General features: G+C 33.9%; 1 protein-coding gene across 1 annotated transcript in view; it reads left to right on the plus strand.

The window, feature by feature from the left end:
• The first annotated feature begins 225 nt into the window (after positions 1-225).
• LOC139875367 (uncharacterized) overlaps positions 226-20228 on the plus strand; it is a 60626-nt gene continuing 40623 nt past the window's right edge. Inside the window, exons 1-5 of the mRNA XM_071862706.1 lie at positions 226-259; positions 738-783; positions 866-921; positions 1038-2251; positions 2472-2613. Coding sequence (XP_071718807.1) covers positions 226-259; positions 738-783; positions 866-921; positions 1038-2251; positions 2472-2613 — 1492 coding nt within the window. The remainder of the gene's footprint in view (positions 260-737; positions 784-865; positions 922-1037; positions 2252-2471; positions 2614-20228) is intronic.

Consider the following 20228-nt stretch of genomic DNA (forward strand, 5'->3'; position numbering starts at 1 on the left):
TCCCACACAGGTAGTCTGCGATATATGGTGCAAAACTACCATGACGAGATGGCTTTATGTCGGGAATATGAAAATCCAGATTTATTCATCACCTTCACTTCTAACCCTAGGTAGCCTGAAATTGAGACTATGCTCTGCTATATTGAGGGTTAGAGATCACCAGACCGCCCAGAAATTGTTGCTAGGTTATTTAAACAAAAACTAGATGCGCTGACGACTGATATAATGAAAAACCATATATTTGGAGCATGCCAAGCAGGTAACTTAAACACACTCTTTACTTATTGAAGTTACTTAAAATGGGATTTTTACATTATCTGCTTATTGAATTTTTTGACCACCTAAATATACGTATATATATATATATATATATATATATATATACACATACACACACACACATTTAGAAAAAACAAAATTCACAATTTTTCATTTCAACATTTTTCACTGTCCAACCTACTTTAAGTTCTTAAGTCCATAAATGAATTTTGTTTCCTTATAATCTAATAATGGATTGTTGGTTTGCCGCTTTGCATGTTGACCTATTGGTCTCCAATTGTAGCCTGCATTGAATTAATTTCCCCTTTTTAATAAACACTGGAAATAAATTATTAGCTTAGGCTGAAAATTTGCTGAATTCTCTCCCTTCCCAATTTGTCATATTAGACAAGTCAACTATTGTATAACACTGTGTGTTAGTTATATTCCTTAATCAACGGTATTGTTGAACATTGCAGTGAACACATATATTGACACCCTGTTTGTTCGATCACATTGTTGCAGGTATCTATATCATCGAATTCCAGAAATGCGGGTTGCCTCACGTACATATGTTAATATGGTTAATACCTGCTCACAAATGTAGGACACCGTCTGACATTGATGACCTTATATCAGCAGAAATACCGTCGATCCAGAAAGGTTTAGGGCCGTAACCGAATACATGTTACATGGTCCTTGCGGTGGAACACACTTGGATGCTCCTTGCATTATTGAAAAACAGTGTTCTAAGCATTTTCCTAAACCGTATTATGCAGAAACAACAATTGACGAAGAAGGGTACGCTAACTACAGGCGTCGAAACAACGGGGTCAAATTAAAAAAAAACAACACTCCACTAGACAACAGCTTTGTGGTCCCGTACAACAGATATCTACTTCTAAAATACAATGCCCATATAAATGTGGAGTGGTGCAATAGATCTCGGGCAATCAAATACTTATTCAAATACTTGAACAAAGGGCTGGACCGCGCAACAATAGTGATACAAGAAAATATGATTCCCAGCGGTGATTCCCGTGGAGAAAACATAATTGATGTTGATGAGATAAAGAATTATTTGGATTGTCGTTATTTATTGCCATGTGAAGCTGTCTGGAGGTTGTTTTCGTATGACATCCACTACTCAAAACCATCGGTCATAAAATTGTCATTTCATCTACCAAATCAACAATCGATAGCGCTCCGTGATTCACAACAGCTACCTGCATTATTAAAAAGGGAGAGTATTAAAGAAACGATGTTCACCCAGTGGTTTGAGCTTAACAAACAGGATGAGCTTGCACGGACGCTTACATACGCAAAAATCCCTAAACATTATGTTTGGAATCAGGATGCAAAAATGTGGACAACGAGAAAACTTCGAACCAGCATTGGTCGCATAGTGTACTCAAATCCTACCTCAAACGAACGTTATTATCTACGTATGTTGCTTAATATAGTAAAAGGTCCTCGTTCTTTTGATGAAATACGTACAGTAGATGGTATATTACACCCAACATTTAAAGACGCTTGCTTTGCGTATGGTTTGGTCAATGATGACAGAGAATGGACACAGGCTATCACAGAAGCGACATTATGGGCATCGGGTGTGCAACAACAAGAGTTATTTGTCACCATTCTACTCTTTTGCAACGTAAGTAAACCATTGCAACTCTGGGAGTTAAATTGGCAAGCTTTGTTGGACGACATCCTGCATAAAAAAAGAAAAATATTCAACTTCCCTGATTTGATCCTGACCGATGAACAGATTAAGAATTATTGTTTGGTCAAAATTCAGGGCATATTAAATAAAAATGGAAAGTCGTTAGATGATTACCTCGAGCTTCCACAACCTGACCCATCTATGCTAACCCAAATGGACAACCGTCTTATTCGAGAAGAGTTAAATTATAATATAAAAGACATGCATATTCTACATGAGAGCCTTTTCAGCTCTCTCAACCAGGAACAACTAGCAATTTATCACCAGGTTTATTTCTTTCTTTATTTTTTTTAGGGTTTCTTAAAATTTTTGCCTTTCCCCCTATTTAATAACTACTATCGACAGGTCTTAGCGGCTTTAACACAGAAAAAGGGGGCCTTTTCCCTTATGTGGCCCTGGTTACAATGGGAAAACATTCGTATACAACATTGTCCCTTGATGTTTCCTTTTTTAAAAAAATTTCTTTTCCTCCTACTGTTATCAACAGGTCTTAGCAGCTGTAACCCAGAAAAAAGGAGGGATTTTTTTCTTATATGGTCCTGGTGGGACTGGGAAAACGTTCCTATACACCGCTGTCCTCGCAAAATTACGATCAGAAAGGAAGATTATCCTCGCGGTTGCATCATCAGGTATGTTTGTTTCTTGCTTCTTAGAGTTTGTTAATTTATTGTTGGGTACCGTTATATCCTGCTACACTATGCACCAAACTCAACCCTTTCAATACATATAAACATTAACGCACTAACACCGAAAAAAACGCAGGTATCGCTTCCCTTCTATCGCGACCCCCGTTTCGATTTCCCAAGACGTGGTGTGAACTTTAACATAGTGTCCCAGGTTATAGTCAACGTAGCAACGGAAACATAAATATTATTACATCACGGTCTCTGTTTTTAGTTTTGGTACATCGTGGTTACAAAATACAAGTACAGACATAGTACAAATACAAATACATCATAATCTACCCTATCAAAACTAGATTTAACAAAAGACATTTTTAAAACTTCCACAATGCCAGACCTGAAAGTGCTCCAAAAGCTAAGTACCAGAGATAAATACTTAAAAACGTCAATATAAATATTGGTGAGTTCATAGGTTTAGTTACAATGCATAAGTTAATGGACATCAAGATTTCATGTATAAAACAGTTAAAAAGATATTCTAGTCCATGAGCTTTCGATATCGAACGTTAACGTAAAAGTACCCAAAAACAAGCGTCACTTAAGGTCTGAGTGCATATGGTCGAAGGTTATGCATCCGATAGCCTATAAGGCCTATCCTGATGTGAGGAGTCATCCTCAAATAGATCTATTCATAATATTCGCGTTTACCAAACCGGTAATTAATGATATCAAAATCGGGCTTTCTAAATTAACCTTTGTTACTCAACATAGAATATAGTTGTAAGTACTTGATTCCAATATGTAAAACAATAAATAATTATTATCTCATCCCAAAAGTATAAAAAAATTGATTAAAAATGGGACTACGAACTCACAAGTAATGCGGTGCAAAGCGTTCACGGTAATTGGTCAGATTGTGTTCGGTGTTCCGGGCTTGAGACCTAATGAAATTTTATAAGGTCAGAGGTCATACTATCTAATATAGTACTTATATTAGGTTTAAGATCAATCCCTTAAGTAATCTTACATGTCCAATTTGGTTCTTGGTTTCAAAAGTTACTAGTTCATAGTTTTAAGAATAGACTGTTTTTTACTAGTTTTATCATGACATAAGTGTAGGTGTTTCTATTGATCTAGACATCCATTTTAAGTGAGTTCACTATCTCTGGAAAGCTCTTTGAGTGTAGGTTCTAACCATGGATCATCATTCGGTAATCCATGGAATTGACAGCCATTTTGGATGAGTTGTATGATGTGATGTTTTAACTCGAACGAGTGTCCTTGAATCTCTGGAAATCTAATTGGTCCTCCTCGACCTTCAATCGAGGGTTTAGTATTTTCTGCTAAAGTAACGCATAACGCCATTTGTTTTCTGATTCTTGCTTCCTTGCGTACTTTAGAGATTATGGCGTCCGGATCAGGTACGAATACAACGGCCTTGGTCTAGATCGGGATTGGGTTATACACTTGGTATGCCTTTTTTGTTGTTTTAAATTTTAAACAGATAAGCTAGGTTCCTAATTTAGTGTAAGGTAATCTAAGATAGTAATCTAAGGTAATCTAAGATAGTCTAAGGTATTCTAAGCTAAGGTAGTCTAAGTTATTCTATTCTAAGGTATTCTAATTATCCTAATTATAGATATGTTTTTAGTTCTTGCTACTGATTCCCTGGTATTTCGATAACAGAGCTTCGCACGAACTATTCAACAAACCAAGTGGCCAGGCTGACTATGGAGAGGCAGGATCCTTTTGGTTCCAATATAATTGGAGACTGTTCGGAAAATCCAACAACCAAGTCCGTGTATAATTGTCTTTCTTAGACACCACTTAAATTTTTGTGAATGAGTTTGATAGAGAGCATTATTGTCTGATACCAGTTCCCCGGTAGCCCCGCCAAAAACTTTTACTTCCACAATGATATGGCCAAAATGGACGGTTTTGTTTGTGCGATGTCGTCAGGTTGCAACGTGTGACGACCCGGAAATTTTTGACCAAATTTAAACTTAGTCTTTATATGATTTCGACAAGATAAGCGAAGTCTGTAATATTGATTCTCTAAATTTTTGAACTAATGTTATTGATAATGCTAAAAACGAACATATATTTCATAGCATTATTCCTCAAGAAAGACAAGCTTTTAGTTGCAATTGTTCTATTTACAAGTGATATTCATTTAAATAATAAAAGGTGAAGACAAAAGACAGATTCGACGAATTAAAGACGCAAACGACCAAAAAGCTCAAAAGTACAAAAGACAATAAAAAAGGTTCCAATTATTGATAAGAAACGTCTCGAAATTACAAGAGTACAAGATTCAAAACGCAAAGTACAAGATATTAAATTGTACGCAAGGACGTTCGAAAATCCGGAACCGGGACCAGAGTCAACTCTTAACGCTCGACGCAACGGACTAAAAATTACAAGTTAACTATGTATATAAATATAATATAATATATAATTAATTATATTAATTATATATATATTATATTTATATATAAAAAACCGTCGGCAGAGAAAACTCCAAGGACTGAGCTGTAAATACTATCTCCGCGACTCGCGGAGTTTGAAGGGGATTTTGTCGCGAGTCGCGGAGCCCCAAATTTCAACTCTGGCTATAAAGCAAACCGAATTCTGATCAAATTTCATAATCTTTTTCTCTCTTCTCTCATATGTAAACGATATATATATATATATATAATTTATATTTTAATTTTAATTTTAATTCTAATAATAAGGGTATGTTAGCGAATGTTGTAAGGGTGTAAGTCGAAATTCTGTCCGTGTAACGCTACGCTATTTTTAATCATTGTAAGTTATGTTCAACCTTTTTACATTAATGTCTCGTAGCTAAGTTATTATTATGCTTATTTAAAACGAAGTAATCATGATGTTGGGCTAATTACTAAAATTGGGTAATTGGGCTTTGTACCATAATTGGGGTTTGGACAAAAGAACGACACTTGTGGAAATTAGACTATGGGCTATTAATGGGCTTTATATTTGTTTAATTAAATGAAAGTTTGTTAATGTTAATATAAAGATTTACAATTGGGCGTCCCTATAAATTACCATAAACACTCGATCGGACACGATGGGCGGGGTATTTATATGTACGAATAATCGTTCATTTAACCGGACACGGGAATGGATTAATAGCCACTAGAATAATTAAAACAGGGGTGAAATTACATTCAAGGGTAATTGGTGTAATTGTTAGCAAAGTAGTAAAACCTTGGTTTACACGCAGTCGATAACCTGGTGTATTCATTAAACAAAGTATTAAAACCTTGTTACAATTCGAATCCCCAATTAGTTGGAATATTTAACTTCGGGTATAAGAATAATTTGATGAGGACACTCGCATTTTATATTTATGACTGATGGACTGTTATGGACAAAAACCAGACGGACATATTAAATAATCCAGGACAAAGGACAATTAACCCATGGGCATAAAACTAAAATCAACACGTCAAACATCATGATTACGGAAGTTTAAATAAGCATAATTCTTTTATTTCATATTTAATTTCCTTTATTTTATATTTAATTGCACTTCTAATTATCGCACTTTTATTTATTGTTATTTAATCGCACTTTTAATTATCGTACTTTTTATTTATTGTTTTTATCGCATTTTTATTATTCGCAATTTCATTATCGTTATTTACTTTACGCTTTAATTTAAGTCTTGTATTTATTTTATATTTTACATTAGGTTTTAACTGCGACTAAAGTCTTAAAATCGACAAACCGGTCATTAAACGGTAAAAACCCCCCTTTATAATAATAATATTACTTATATATATATTTGTATTTTTATAAAAGTAAACTAATATAGCGTTGAGTTTTGTTTAAAGATTTCCCTGTGGAACGAACCGGACTTACTAAAAACTACACTACTGTACGATTAGGTACACTGCCTATAAGTGTTGTAGCAAGGTTTAAGTATATCCATTCTATAAATAAATAAATATCTTGTGTAAAATTGTATCGTATTTAATAGTATTTTCCTAGTAAAATAATAACTATTTTATATACACCTCGCTTCACATCAAGTATTTTTGGCGCCGCTGCCGGGGACTCTCTTAAAAGCCGGAAGCGCAACGCTAATATAAAAAAAAAAAAAATTTTTAGTTAACTTTTATTAAAATTCGTTTTTGTAAAAATACGTTTTAAAACATATAAAAAGAAAAACAAAAATATAAGTATTTTTAAGATTTTGTTAAATATTTAAGTTTTATAAGTTTCTTTATTTCTATTTTAGTTTATAAAAATATAAGTTTTATTTTAAAATCTTTTATTTATTTAAAAAACAGAAAACATAAAATAAAAAAAAATAAAGAAAACGCGTAAAATTTCAAACCTGTCAGCTGAAATTCTGAACCCCGCGACTCGCGGGGTTTTCTTTATAAATTGCCGCAACTCGCGGAGCTTGTCTGACACGCGAACAGATGCCCTAATTCAGCATTTATTACGGATTTTTAATTATTATTATTATTATTAACCCTAATTAATATTATAATTAAGTTTTATTTTAATTTAAGTTTTATTTAATTTATATTTTAGTTTAAATAAGTTTAATTAAATTATAAAATTAATAGTTTTATTAAAAAAAATAATATAAAAATAATATTTTTATAAAAATTGTACTTTTTACAACTTTTTGTATATTTTTATATTTTGTCCCTTTTTAATCGTTGTAGCGTAACATTTGTATTTTTTAGCTCATATTTAATTTTAAACTTAGTTTTTGCTATAGTTATTTTTACTCCTAGATTTTTAGGCTTTGCCGTAGAATTCCTTAAGTGCTTTTTCTTTAGACTAAGATTTAGGTGCTTTAGAATTTTGCGACGCCTTTTTAAGTTTTAGTTTCTTTTTAAGTTATTTTCATTTGGGATTTAGTTTTTCCTGTAAGCTTTAATATTTTTAGACACCTTTTACTATGTACCAATTATCATTCCAATTAGTAATTTCAATTTGCGATTATAATTTTAAGTTAGTTGTAGTAATAAAGTTAGGTTAGTTAAGTTTTTATAAGTTTCTTTTATTTTTCCGTCACCTTTTATTTTTCAACCATTTTTTCTTTTTCGACCTTTTTCGACGAACTCTTTTTCTCTCTTATTTCTCGCTATTCTAGTTTTTAGGACTTAGAATTTTTTTTTTTTTTTTTTTACTTCTTATCTAAATTTCTTAAAATTACGAAAATTTATTTTAAGTGGTTAAATTAATAGACATCAAAATTTTCTGGTTCGTAGTAATAGTTGGATTTGTACGTGGACCGGGTTATTGGAGCCAAACAGTCCTCAATTATATTGAGACCAAACGAATCCTGCCCCTCTGCTGCATCTTTTGGCTATTCGAAACGTGGGCAAAATCAGAAAAGTCTATTAATTGGATAACTTATTATAATTTTTCTTTCCTTTTAAAAACTAATAGGATATTCAGTGAATGCACCGAGCAAGACGTTCATCACCTTTTGTACGTTCACCACCTGTAACTCGATCAAGACATCGTTTAACAAATATAACCGCCGTTGATTTTTCTTTAGAATCGTCATCCAGTCAACCAAGTACTTCAGTTCAAATTTCCTATAATCCATTTTTTGAACCCGACCTCACAATTGAGAATCCGGAAAATATTCAGGAACGGTTCGTAGATCCTGAACCATTAAACTTTCCTCCGGAGCCACCAATCATTCAAACAGAGATTGTTGAGGAACGAACCATTAAATCAGAATCATCTAGTGATACCGATTCAACAAATTCAATTATGGAGAATCTGGAACCTTTAAGTATGGAAGACCGAATGAGAGCTAAACGCACTGGCCAAGGTCACGCAATTACACATCCAGACATTAATGCGCCAGATTATGAAATCAAAGGACAAATTCTACACATGGTGACTAATCAATGCCAATTTAGTGGTGCGCCGAAGGAAGATCCAAATGAACATCTACGTACCTTTAATAGGATCTGCACACTATTTAAAATACGAGAAGTGGAGGATGAACAGATATATCTCATGTTATTTCCCTGGACTTTAAAGGGAGAAGCCAAAGATTGGTTGGAATCGTTACCTGAAGGGGCGATTGATACATGGGATGTTTTAGTTGACAAATTTCTTAAACAATTCTTTCCTGCATCTAAAGCCGTAAGACTTCAAGCAGAAATTGTTACGTTCACACAGAAGCCAAATGAAACTCTATATGAGGCGTGGACAAGATATGGAAAGTTGTTAAGAGGATGTCCGCAACATGGTTTAGACACCTGTCAAATAGTACAAATATTCTACCGAGGATGCGACATCACTACAAGGAAAGACATAGATATAGCAGCTGGTGGTTCTATTATGAAGAAAACCGAAACTGATGCTTACAAAATTATTGATAATACTGCTTCCCACTCACATGAGTGGCACCAAGAAAAAGATATCATTAGATCATCTAAAGCAGCTAGAGCCGATTCTAGCCATGACTTAGATTCCATTTCGGCAAAGATAGATGCTTTCGAGAGACGAATGGAAAAGATGACTAAAGATATTCATGCTATACGAATTAGTTGTGAGCAGTGTGGAGGACCACATTTGACAAAAGATTGTCTCAGTATTGAATTAACAATGGAACAAAGAGAGAATATTTCATACATAAACCAAAGGCCTGGAAATAATTATCAGAATAATTATCAACCGCCAAGACCGATTTACAATCAAAACCAAAATTATAACCGAAATATTCCATACAACAACCAACAAGGTCCTAGCAATCAACAAGTATCCAATAACACTTACAATCAGCAAAGACCGAATTTTTAAAACAAACCACCACAACAAACCGATGATAAAAAGCCGAATTTAGAAGATATGATGACGAAGCTAGTTGAAACTCAAACACAGTTTTTCACATCTCAGAAACAAACAAATGAACAAAATGCTCAAGCATTTAGAAATCAACAAGCTTCTATTCAAAATCTGGAACAAGAAGTGAGTAACCTAGCAAGGTTAATAGGTGAAAGAAAACCGGGAAGTCTACCTAGCGATACAAATGCTAACCCCCGAAATGAAACAGCTAAAGCTATCACCACAAGAAGTGGTACAACACTTAAACCACCTGAAATACCTGAAACTTCTGATGAAACCATTCCTACTCCACAAGAACCACAATCCGATCAAGATAAGGAAAAAGAACCGGTAGTTGAAAAGGTTAATGAAGATAACACAGTTAAGGATAAACCTTATGTTAAACCATACCAACCACCACTTCCTTACCCGAGTAAAATGAAGAAAGAAAAACTTGAAGCCGAGCAATCCAAATTCTTGGATATGTTTAAACAGATAAATGTAAATCTTCCTTTCATTGATGTGATTTCAGGAATGCCAAGATATGCTAAATTCTTGAAAGATCTAATCTCAAATAGAAAGAAAATGGAAGAACTCTCGGCTGTTACTATGAATGCTAATTGTTCAGCAGTGCTGTTGAATAAGATACCAGAAAAACTATCTGATCCAGGAAGTTTCACAATTCCATGTTTTCTGGGTAGTCTTAGTTCAATAGAAGCATTGGCAGACTTAGGTGCTAGTATAAATCTAATGCCGTATTCACTATACGCTAAACTAGACCTTGGAGAATTGAAACCAACCAGAATAAGCATACAACTAGCCGATAGATCAGTAAAATATCCTAGAGGGATAATGGAAAATATGCTAGTTAAAGTTGGTACTTTAGTATTTCCAGTAGATTTTGTTGTTTTGGACATGGAAGAAGATTCTCAAGTTCCTCTCATATTAGGAAGACCATTCTTAAACACGGCTAAAGCAATGATAGACGTGTTCGGTAAGAAACTGACCCTAAGTATAGAGGATGAGAGTGTTACCTTTTCAGTTGATAAAGCAATGCAACAACCACAATCTGCAGATGATACATGTTATTATATTCAAACTATAGATGCACATGCAGAATTATTAGAAGAATTTCCAGAATTACAAGGAACAGGAGAATGTTCTTTAGGAGAAGGTAATGAACCAATTGATGAAGCTGAAATGTTAGCTACACTTATAGCTAATGGATATGAACCAACAACAGAAGAAATTCAAATGCTAAAAGAAGAAGACAGATATCGATACAAATCATCGATAGAAGAACCTCCGAAATTAGAGTTAAAGCCACTTCCAAACCATTTGGAATACGCTTATTTACATGGTGAATCTGAATTACCTGTAATAATATCGTCTTCTCTTACTGAAAATGAGAAATCACAACTCATTTCTGTGTTGAAAGCTCATAAACCAGCCATTGCATGGAAGATTCATGATATTAAAGGAATAAGTCCTTCGTATTGCACACATAAAATCCTTATGGAAGAAGGTCATAAAACGTATGTGCAACGCCAACGAAGATTAAATCCTAATATGCAAGATGTAGTTAAGAAAGAGATTATTAAACTGCTAGATGCAGGTTTGATATATCCAATTTCTGATAGTCCATGGGTAAGCCCAGTTCAATGCGTGCCTAAGAAGGGTGGCATGACTGTCATTACAAATGAGAAAAATGAGCTTATTCCTACTAGGACTGTAACAGGATGGCGTGTATGTATTGATTATAGAAAATTAAATGACGCCACCAGAAAAGATCACTTTCCCTTACCTTTCATAGATCAAATGTTGGAAAGATTAGCCGGAAATATTTACTATTGTTTTCTAGATGGATTTTCCGGATATTTTCAAATTCCAATAGCACCCGAAGATCAAGAGAAAACCACATTCACGTGCCCTTATGGTACTTTTGCTTACAAACGCATGCCATTTGGACTTTGCAACGCCCCTGCAACCTTTCAAAGGTGTATGATGGCAATTTTTCACGACATGATAGAAGAATGTATGGAAGTATTCATGGATGACTTTTCAGTCTTCGGTGATACATTTAAATCATGTCTAGTTAATCTAGAACGAATGCTAATTAGATGCGAAAAATCAAATCTAGTACTTAATTGGGAGAAATGCCATTTCATGGTTAAAGAAGGCATCGTTCTTGGACATAAAATTTCAAAAGAAGGAATTGAAGTGGATAGAGCTAAAGTAGATGTAATTGCTAAACTTCCACATCCCACCAATGTTAGAGGAGTTAGGAGTTTTCTAGGGCATGCCGGTTTTTACCGACGTTTCATAAAAGATTTTTCTAAAATTGCCACTCCTATGAATAAACTCCTAGAAAAGGATGCGCCATTCATCTTTTCAGATGAGTGTATCAAATCTTTTAATATTCTTAAAGAGAAACTCACTAATGCGCCGATCATGATAACACCAAATTGGAATCTACCATTTGAACTAATGTGCGATGCAAGTGATTTTGCAATGGGAGCCGTTTTAGGACAAAGGATTGAAAAACGATTTCAACCTATATATTATGCTAGTAAGACATTACAAGGAGCACAAACGAACTATACAACTACTGAAAAAGAACTCCTTGCTATTTTCTTTGCTTTTGACAAATTTCGATCATATCTCGTTCTAGCAAAAACGGTGGTCTATACCGACCATTCTGCTCTTAGATACCTATTTTCAAAACAAGATGCTAAACCAAGATTAATCCGTTGGATCTTACTCTTACAAGAGTTTGATATTGAAATCCGAGATAAAAGAGGAGCAGAAAATCTCGCCGCTGATCATCTTTCTCGTCTTGAAAATCCCGAATTAGAAGTTCTGAATGAATCGGCCATACAAGACAACTTTCCTGATGAATATCTATTGAAGATAGATTATAAAGAAATCCCATGGTTTGCAGACTATGCAAATTATTTAGTATGTGGATTCCTTGAAAAAGGATTATCGTACCAAAGACGAAAGAAATTCTTCAGTGATATAAAACACTATTTCTGGGAAGATCCACATCTGTTTAAAAGTTGTCCCGATGGAATAATACGCCGATGTGTATTTGGAGATGAAGCTAGTAAAATTTTAAACCATTGTCACACAGGACCAACAGGAGGGCATTATGGGCCTCAACTAACAGCAAGAAAAGTTTATGAAGCTGGATTCTATTGGCCTACAATTTACAAAGACGCACACCTTCTTTGCAAATCCTGTGATGCTTGTCAAAGGGCCGGAAAAATAAGTCAACGTGATGAAATGCCACAAAATGTCATCCAAGTATGTGAAGTATTTGACATTTGGGGTATTGACTTTATGGGTCCATTTCCAAAATCTCATAATAATCTATATATACTCGTAGCCATTGATTATGTATCTAAATGGGCGGAAGCACAAGCTCTCCCAACTAACGATGCACGAGTTGTAGTCAACTTTTTAAAACGTCTTTTTGCAAGGTTTGGAACACCGAAAGCTTTAATAAGTGATCGGGGTACTCATTTCTGTAATAATCAACTTGATAAAGTTCTTAAAAGATATGGAGTAACTCATAAAATCTCCACCGCATATCATCCACAAACAAGTGGACAAGTTGAAAATACAAACCGAGCTTTAAAACGTATTCTAGAGAAAACCGTAGGATCAAATCCGAAGGAATGGTCCATTAAATTGGAGGATGCACTCTGGGCTTTTAGAACAGCCTACAAAACTCCAATTGGAACCACACCTTTTAGACTTGTTTATGGAAAAGCATGTCATCTTCCAGTAGAAATTGAACACAAAGCATTTTGGGCTTTGAAGACATGTAATCTTGATTTACATGAAGCCGGACTTCTACGATTAAGTCAACTAAACGAATTAGAAGAATTAAGACATGAAGCATACGAAAATTCGTTAATCTATAAAGAAAGAACGAAGAAATGGCATGATAAAAGAATCAGAAGTTCAAAAGAATTTAAAGAAGGAGACAGAGTTCTTCTTTTCAATTCACGATTCAAGCTATTTCCTGGAAAATTAAAATCAAGATGGTCTGGACCATTCATAGTCAAAAGGGTTTTCCCATACGGAACGATAGAATTGATAAATTCAAATGGGATTGAATTTAAAGTTAATGGTCACAGAGTTAAACATTACATACATGGTCCGATGGAAGTCGACAACGAAGTTAATCACAATTTCGACACCACGGCTAACTAAGTGTGGGGAGAATCAAGTCTTTAAAGGATAATATGTATTTCTGTTAGAGTTAGATTGTCTGTTTTCGTGTAGTTCTCGAAAATGGAACACGTATGGTCTTTCCCTAGCAGACCCTAAAGAACTAGTCTTCTCCCCCCATTCTGAATTTTTAATTTTTTTTAGGTTTTTACGAAATGAAGACTGCCTGTGAACTAAACCATGGTCTAATGCTACACGCTTTGATCACTAAACGTAATAATGACATACTACCGAGCGAATTAGTATCAGTAATCAGAGAAAGAATGGACGGAGTTAGAAAAGAATCCAGATGCGAAGATAATAAGTTACAATTTGGTAAAGGAAAATCAAAATCCGCAGCGAAAAGAAGAGCACGACACCTAGAACGATGTCACAAATGCGGAAAATGGTCACATGGAGGTAAATGTTCAAATAATCAAACCTATTCAAATACCGAATTTGTTACTTTATGCAGAGACGGACCATTCATATGTTTAGAAGAAAAGATACTGAATGCTCGAGGTTACGCCTATGTAGCAATGGAAAACCAATTAAACCGACTATCTTATGAATGGAATAGATCATATAACTAAGAAATCTATTTCACAGGTATGTCTGTACAGTTTTTATTTTTATTTTTATTTTTAACCTTTTGATAATAAACGCTAATTTGTTCGCTAAAAAGTATTAAATTGGTATTAAATAAAATTAGGTTTGGCGACCGAAATTATTGATATCATTCAAAAATTTATTACATCACTGCGAAATTTAACGTTTATTCTTAAGGTATAAATATCTTTAATCAATCAACCCAAAATATTTCAAAAATTCATCATGAGTTAAATTAGGTCTTGGAACCGAAATTACTTTACCGAAAAGAGGGGCGCATATTTTTGATAATATTTGATTGATTAAAGTGGGATAAAAAGACAAAAAGATTTTTAATTTTATTTTTACCATATTTTTAAAATTAATATTTAAATCTTAAATTAATATTGTAAACTTTGTAAAAACAATATATTTAAAATTGTAAATATTTGAAAAATTAATATAAGTTTGATATAAATTTATAAATTTTTAAATTTTAAGTTTGGTGTGAATTTTTAATAATAATTTTGAATTTTATATTTAAGTTATGTGAATTTAAAAACAAAAATTTACTTTATCTCATTAAGTTAAGAATATGATTTTTAAAATTCGTCGTAAGTTGAAGACTAGGTCTTTGAACCGAAATTGCTTTACCCGAGGGAGGGACGAGAACTTTTATTATCATTATTTTTAATCTTATTGATTTAAAGTATGCCAAAAACATTAAAAAACCCAAAAATCTTAGCTTTTAAAACAATCGCTACAAAAAAAAAAAAAAACAAATTTTAAAATTTTGTCGAAGGACGGACTAGGACATCGATCCGAAACGACCTCGTCCTAAATAACAAGGGAAACAAAATTTTAAAATTAAATACTTAATTGTTTTATAAGTTAAAGATTATAAAAAAAAAAAAAAAAAAAAAAAAAGAGAGCAAACTCCGCGACTCGCGGAGGGACCAAAACCCAGAAAAAAATAAAACGCAAAAACAGATCAGTTCACTCCCCACACAAAAACACCCGAATTCTGCACGCGAAAAACCCCGAAAATACACCCAAAAACACCCCAAAAATCCCAATTTTTAACCGTTAATCACCAAATTTTTTGCTAAAATCATGTTGAGAAGGATGATATCTAAGAATTACTCAAGAAAAACGGTAAATTTCTACACCTAAACACCATTTAATTCGAAATTAGGTGTTCTTGAGCTATTTTTCCCCAATTTGATTTTGATGCTTTTTAGTGTAATTAGACTTAAATTGTTTATGTATTATGCTTGTATAACCTAGATTGATGCTGTTTAACATGATTAGAAGCCTTAAACTTCAAATTTTGAGTAATCTAGGGTTTGTGTTCTTGAGCAAATTTGGGGCTTTTTGATATAAACAGGTTATGGCCGATTTTTGTCATGAATTGTTGCTAAATTGAGTAGTGTAACATGTCTAGGTAGTTAAATGATCCAAACTTTGAGCCTAAACATGATTTTGAGAATTAAAGTGGACTTTTTCAAGTCTAAAATTCATGAACTTGATTTTTGAAAGATAATGCCATTTGAGACTTGTTTGATTACTAGTAATGATTATTTTGACATGTTATTTGAGTTGAATGCTTATGAACTTGGCGAAAATTTTCGTATATGCTTATTTGAAAAAGTGTAGATTTGATAAAAATGTGAAAATAAGCTTAAGTTTGATATAAATTGATAATGTCATTGTAATTATTTTGATTGATGATTTTGCTGACACTAATGCATATTTGGATGCACAAAATTTGTGTTTGATGTGTTTTGCAGAATGAAAGGGGTGAATCTTCATCCCAAGCCCGCAATGCTCCTGCTGAGAATTTGGAACAACAGGAGGTAGATAACTACTACAAGCAGGATGTACCTCATCCAGTCATGACCTTTTCCGATATGCATTTGGAAGAGTTGCACCCGAACCTGAGATTTGACAGACTTTGGATAGATTATCCAAAATATCAACGGGGTTTGCATACTCTTCACTCCAAGGTTGTTGAGGTACCGAGGGTCATAGAATGGGGACCCTTAGAAGCTGTAGAATTGGCCGGGCCAATTAGGGAATTACTTGTACAGAGGTATGGTAATTCTTCTTTTAATGACTGGATATGTTTATTCACCATACGCAGACCTGTATATAAAGTATGGTGTGAAGAGTTGTTATGTAGTATAGAGTTGAATGATCGGGTAGCTAGTTTAACCGATCGTTCTTTTATTAGATTTTTGTTAGGTGGTTCGATGCGCCACATGTCTTTACTGGACATGGCTCAGGCTTTACGTATATATACGCCTGAGGAGTTAGCGTCTGCCGATTGTAGAGGATTGATACTAAACGGTAGAAAGATAGATGAGAATTTTGATACACACGGTGTGTGGAGTCAAATGACAAGCCATCACCGTTTCAAAGGGGGAAATTACTCTTATTTGGATATAGATAGAGCCGAATTAAGAGTGATACATAGGTTTTTAGCTAATTCGATTACACAAAGGGGTCAAAACAAGGAAAAAGTAAATGAACAAGATTTGTTTTACCATATGTGTATTCGAGACCCACAAAGCGCTGTAAGTATACCATATTGTGTGGGTTATTATTTATCAGCTATGGTTCGGGGGATGCGACCACATAGCATAATAGGAGGTGGTATTTTTATTACTTTGATTGGTGAATATCTCGGTGTGGACATAAGTCGGGGGGGATTATTACTAGAAGAGCCGGAACCCCGCGACACTATAGGTTTAAATGTATACCATGGTGCGAAAGTTTTGAAGAGGCGAAATAACGCCGCAGTACGATACCATGGTAGACATCCACAGGTGGAGAGAAACCAGCAGCAAGGTAATGTAGGAGGGGGGAATGAGATGCAAGAAATGCATAGGTTTATAGCTTCTCAGGAATACGAAAATGCTAGACAGAGAGCATTTGAAGATTGGCAAGTTCATCAGAACCAGATCATAGCGCATTGCCAACATATAGGTAGAAACTATATTCCTACACCGAAACCCGTCTTCCCTCCTTGGTCTATAGAGATGCAGCCACCATATCCTACGTATGACCCTGCCGAGGCATTCTATAGCACTTATGGTTATGCCTGGAACCCCTATTGGTACCAATATCATCCTTAGTTTACTTATTATTATTTTTTTTATTTTGTAATTTGTAATTATTGATATGTTTAATACTTTTGTTAATATTGTAATCATTTTTATAATTATCTAACTTTTATTCTTAGATTTTAATAATTTTTGAATGTGGGGTAATATACCAAACTTCAAAAATATGTATATATGTTTGCAGTTTATCTTATGTACACAACAGGGTAAAACGACGCATTTTCAAAGACTGGCATTAAGTTCAGCAAAAGCAACTAATTTTGACGACAAGATGCAAAATATATGTGAAATAACAACAAGACGGAATGAACAAATGATGTGCACCATTTATCATTCAGCAAACAAACGCCAATATATTTGGAAACTTTGGTAAAAATTTAATCATTTTCACACAAATCACCCTCAATAATTTAAATTATTACTGATTTCTTGCAAATGAGGGCATTGCAAGATCTTAAGTGTGGGAAGGGATTAAATTCTTTCGGATTTTAAAATTTTTATATTAAACACTTGGTTACCATTAAAAATACTAGTAAAGCAGTAGTTGTATTAGAATCTAGTGCTCTCTGATAAAAAAGAACAGCCCTAGTCTTATATACTGACTACCCAATTCTAGTAAAATTTTTCAAAATTTTCAATTAAATGAATTAAAATCATGTTTATACATATTTATGAACGATAAAACTAGGTTTTAACACCGAAATTATTGTTATCTCAGAAAGAACATAAATTAAGAAACAAACTAAAATGTCAAAATTCATTTAAAATGGAATAGAAGACGATAAAAAGAAAAATAAAAAGCCAAGTGTGGGAAAATTTACCAAGTTATTTTAAACATATGTCACATATATCTGTAACAAATAACTGAAAATACTTTTGCTTTGGACTAAACTAAACTGTTTTACCCGATGAGAGAAAAGAAGAGATGGATCTACACGATGAATCAATTCCATCATTAAAAGGAAGTAAAGTCTTCCGAAAAAGACACGCGCTTCTTGATTTAGGTCATAAAGTTGTCGTTCAGACCAGCTGTAGGTTGACGAAAAATCTAGAAAAGTCATCACTAAAATCAGCAGGAAATCCACGGACCTCAGCATTAAACAGGGTCGCCAAGTGGTCAGATTTATCCTAACCATGAGAAGGATTTATCTCGTACAATGGGGGGCACCATGCAAATTAGCTGGATAAGACTAATGAATCAGATCCCTAGAAAGGATAATCTCCTTAAAGATTAAAAATCAGCTTTTAAGACTGATATTACTCAATCGTAGAGATTGACCTTAAAGATTGAGAATTACAAACTCATGGAATTCAATGATATCTAAACTCGAGCTTAAACGAGAAAATATTTTGATCAAAATTACAAACCGATTTGTTTTCTGAAAACCCTATTTTCAATGCGTTCATTACCATTGAACGTAAAATCCTAGGAATTCACCTGGAATTCATTAGGTCACCTGAACTAAATCGGGTGTCAACCGTAAGAACGGTGGTTGCATAACATGGTCAAAGACAGGACCTTGTGCCAGACCGAAAAATTATAAGGGTGAGCTTTACTATTGCTCCTACCAAGGATAGTAATTGCGTCCGACACGTTATAGACCATAATCAAAAGCATGTCACGGGACATTGCCTTAACAGTTGCTTGTTCAACGCTTTCCTTTACAACCGGACGGTAGTTTACCGAAAGGTAATATACGGGACAAGTAAACTGGACGTGTTGCTTTCCAAATACAAGGTTAGCAAGTGGGTGACACAAACCCGCAAGTTTGAGCTAAAATTTTCAAATCTGAAACCCACCAAACCCACAAAAATATTTTGCAAACACCGGTAAAGGGTTATTCCGGAAAACTTATCTAAGGTAAAAACTAGATTTCAAAAGATCAAATGTTTTCATAAAGATCCAATTTCCTTAATGGATCTAAATTTTTATAGTCATGTGGGACTGTAAACCATATCGTTACTACCATTGTTTATACCGCCGTATAGAAATCACTGATGTACAAAGTGTGAAGAATAAAGAAGTGATTCTAGTATTTCAAGACAATATTGCTTGAGGACAAGCAACGCTCAAGTGTGGGAATATTTGATAATGCTAAAAACGAACATATATTTCATAGCATTATTCCTCAAGAAAGACAAGCTTTTAGTTGCAATTGTTCTATTTACAAGTGATATTCGTTTAAATAATAAAAGGTGAAGACAAAAGACAGATTCGACGAATTAAAGACGCAAACGACCAAAAAGCTCAAAAGTACAAAAGACAATAAAAAAGGTTCCAATTATTGATAAGAAACGTCTCGAAATTACAAGAGTACAAGATTCAAAACGCAAAGTACAAGATATTAAATTGTACGCAAGGACGTTCGAAAATCCGGAACCGGGACCAGAGTCAACTCTTAACGCTCGACGCAACGGACTAAAAATTACAAGTTAACTATGTATATAAATATAATATAATATATAATTAATTATATTAATTATATATATATTATATTTATATATAAAAAACCGTCGGCAGAGAAAACTCCAAGGACTGAGCTGTAAATACTATCTCCGCGACTCGCGGAATTTGAAGGGGATTTTGCCGCGAGTCGCGGAGCCCCAAATTTCAACTCTGGCTATAAAGCAAACCGAATTCTGATCAAATTTCATAATCTTTTTCTCTCTTCTCTCATATGTAAACGATATATATATATATATAATTTATATTTTAATTTTAATTTTAATTCTAATAATAAGGGTATGTTAGCGAATGTTGTAAGGGTGTAAGTCGAAATTCTGTCCGTGTAACGCTACGCTATTTTTAATCATTGTAAGTTATGTTCAACCTTTTTACATTAATGTCTCGTA

Source organism: Rutidosis leptorrhynchoides, chromosome 11 (assembly GCF_046630445.1).
Source record: "Rutidosis leptorrhynchoides isolate AG116_Rl617_1_P2 chromosome 11, CSIRO_AGI_Rlap_v1, whole genome shotgun sequence".
NCBI lineage: Eukaryota > Viridiplantae > Streptophyta > Magnoliopsida > Asterales > Asteraceae > Rutidosis > Rutidosis leptorrhynchoides.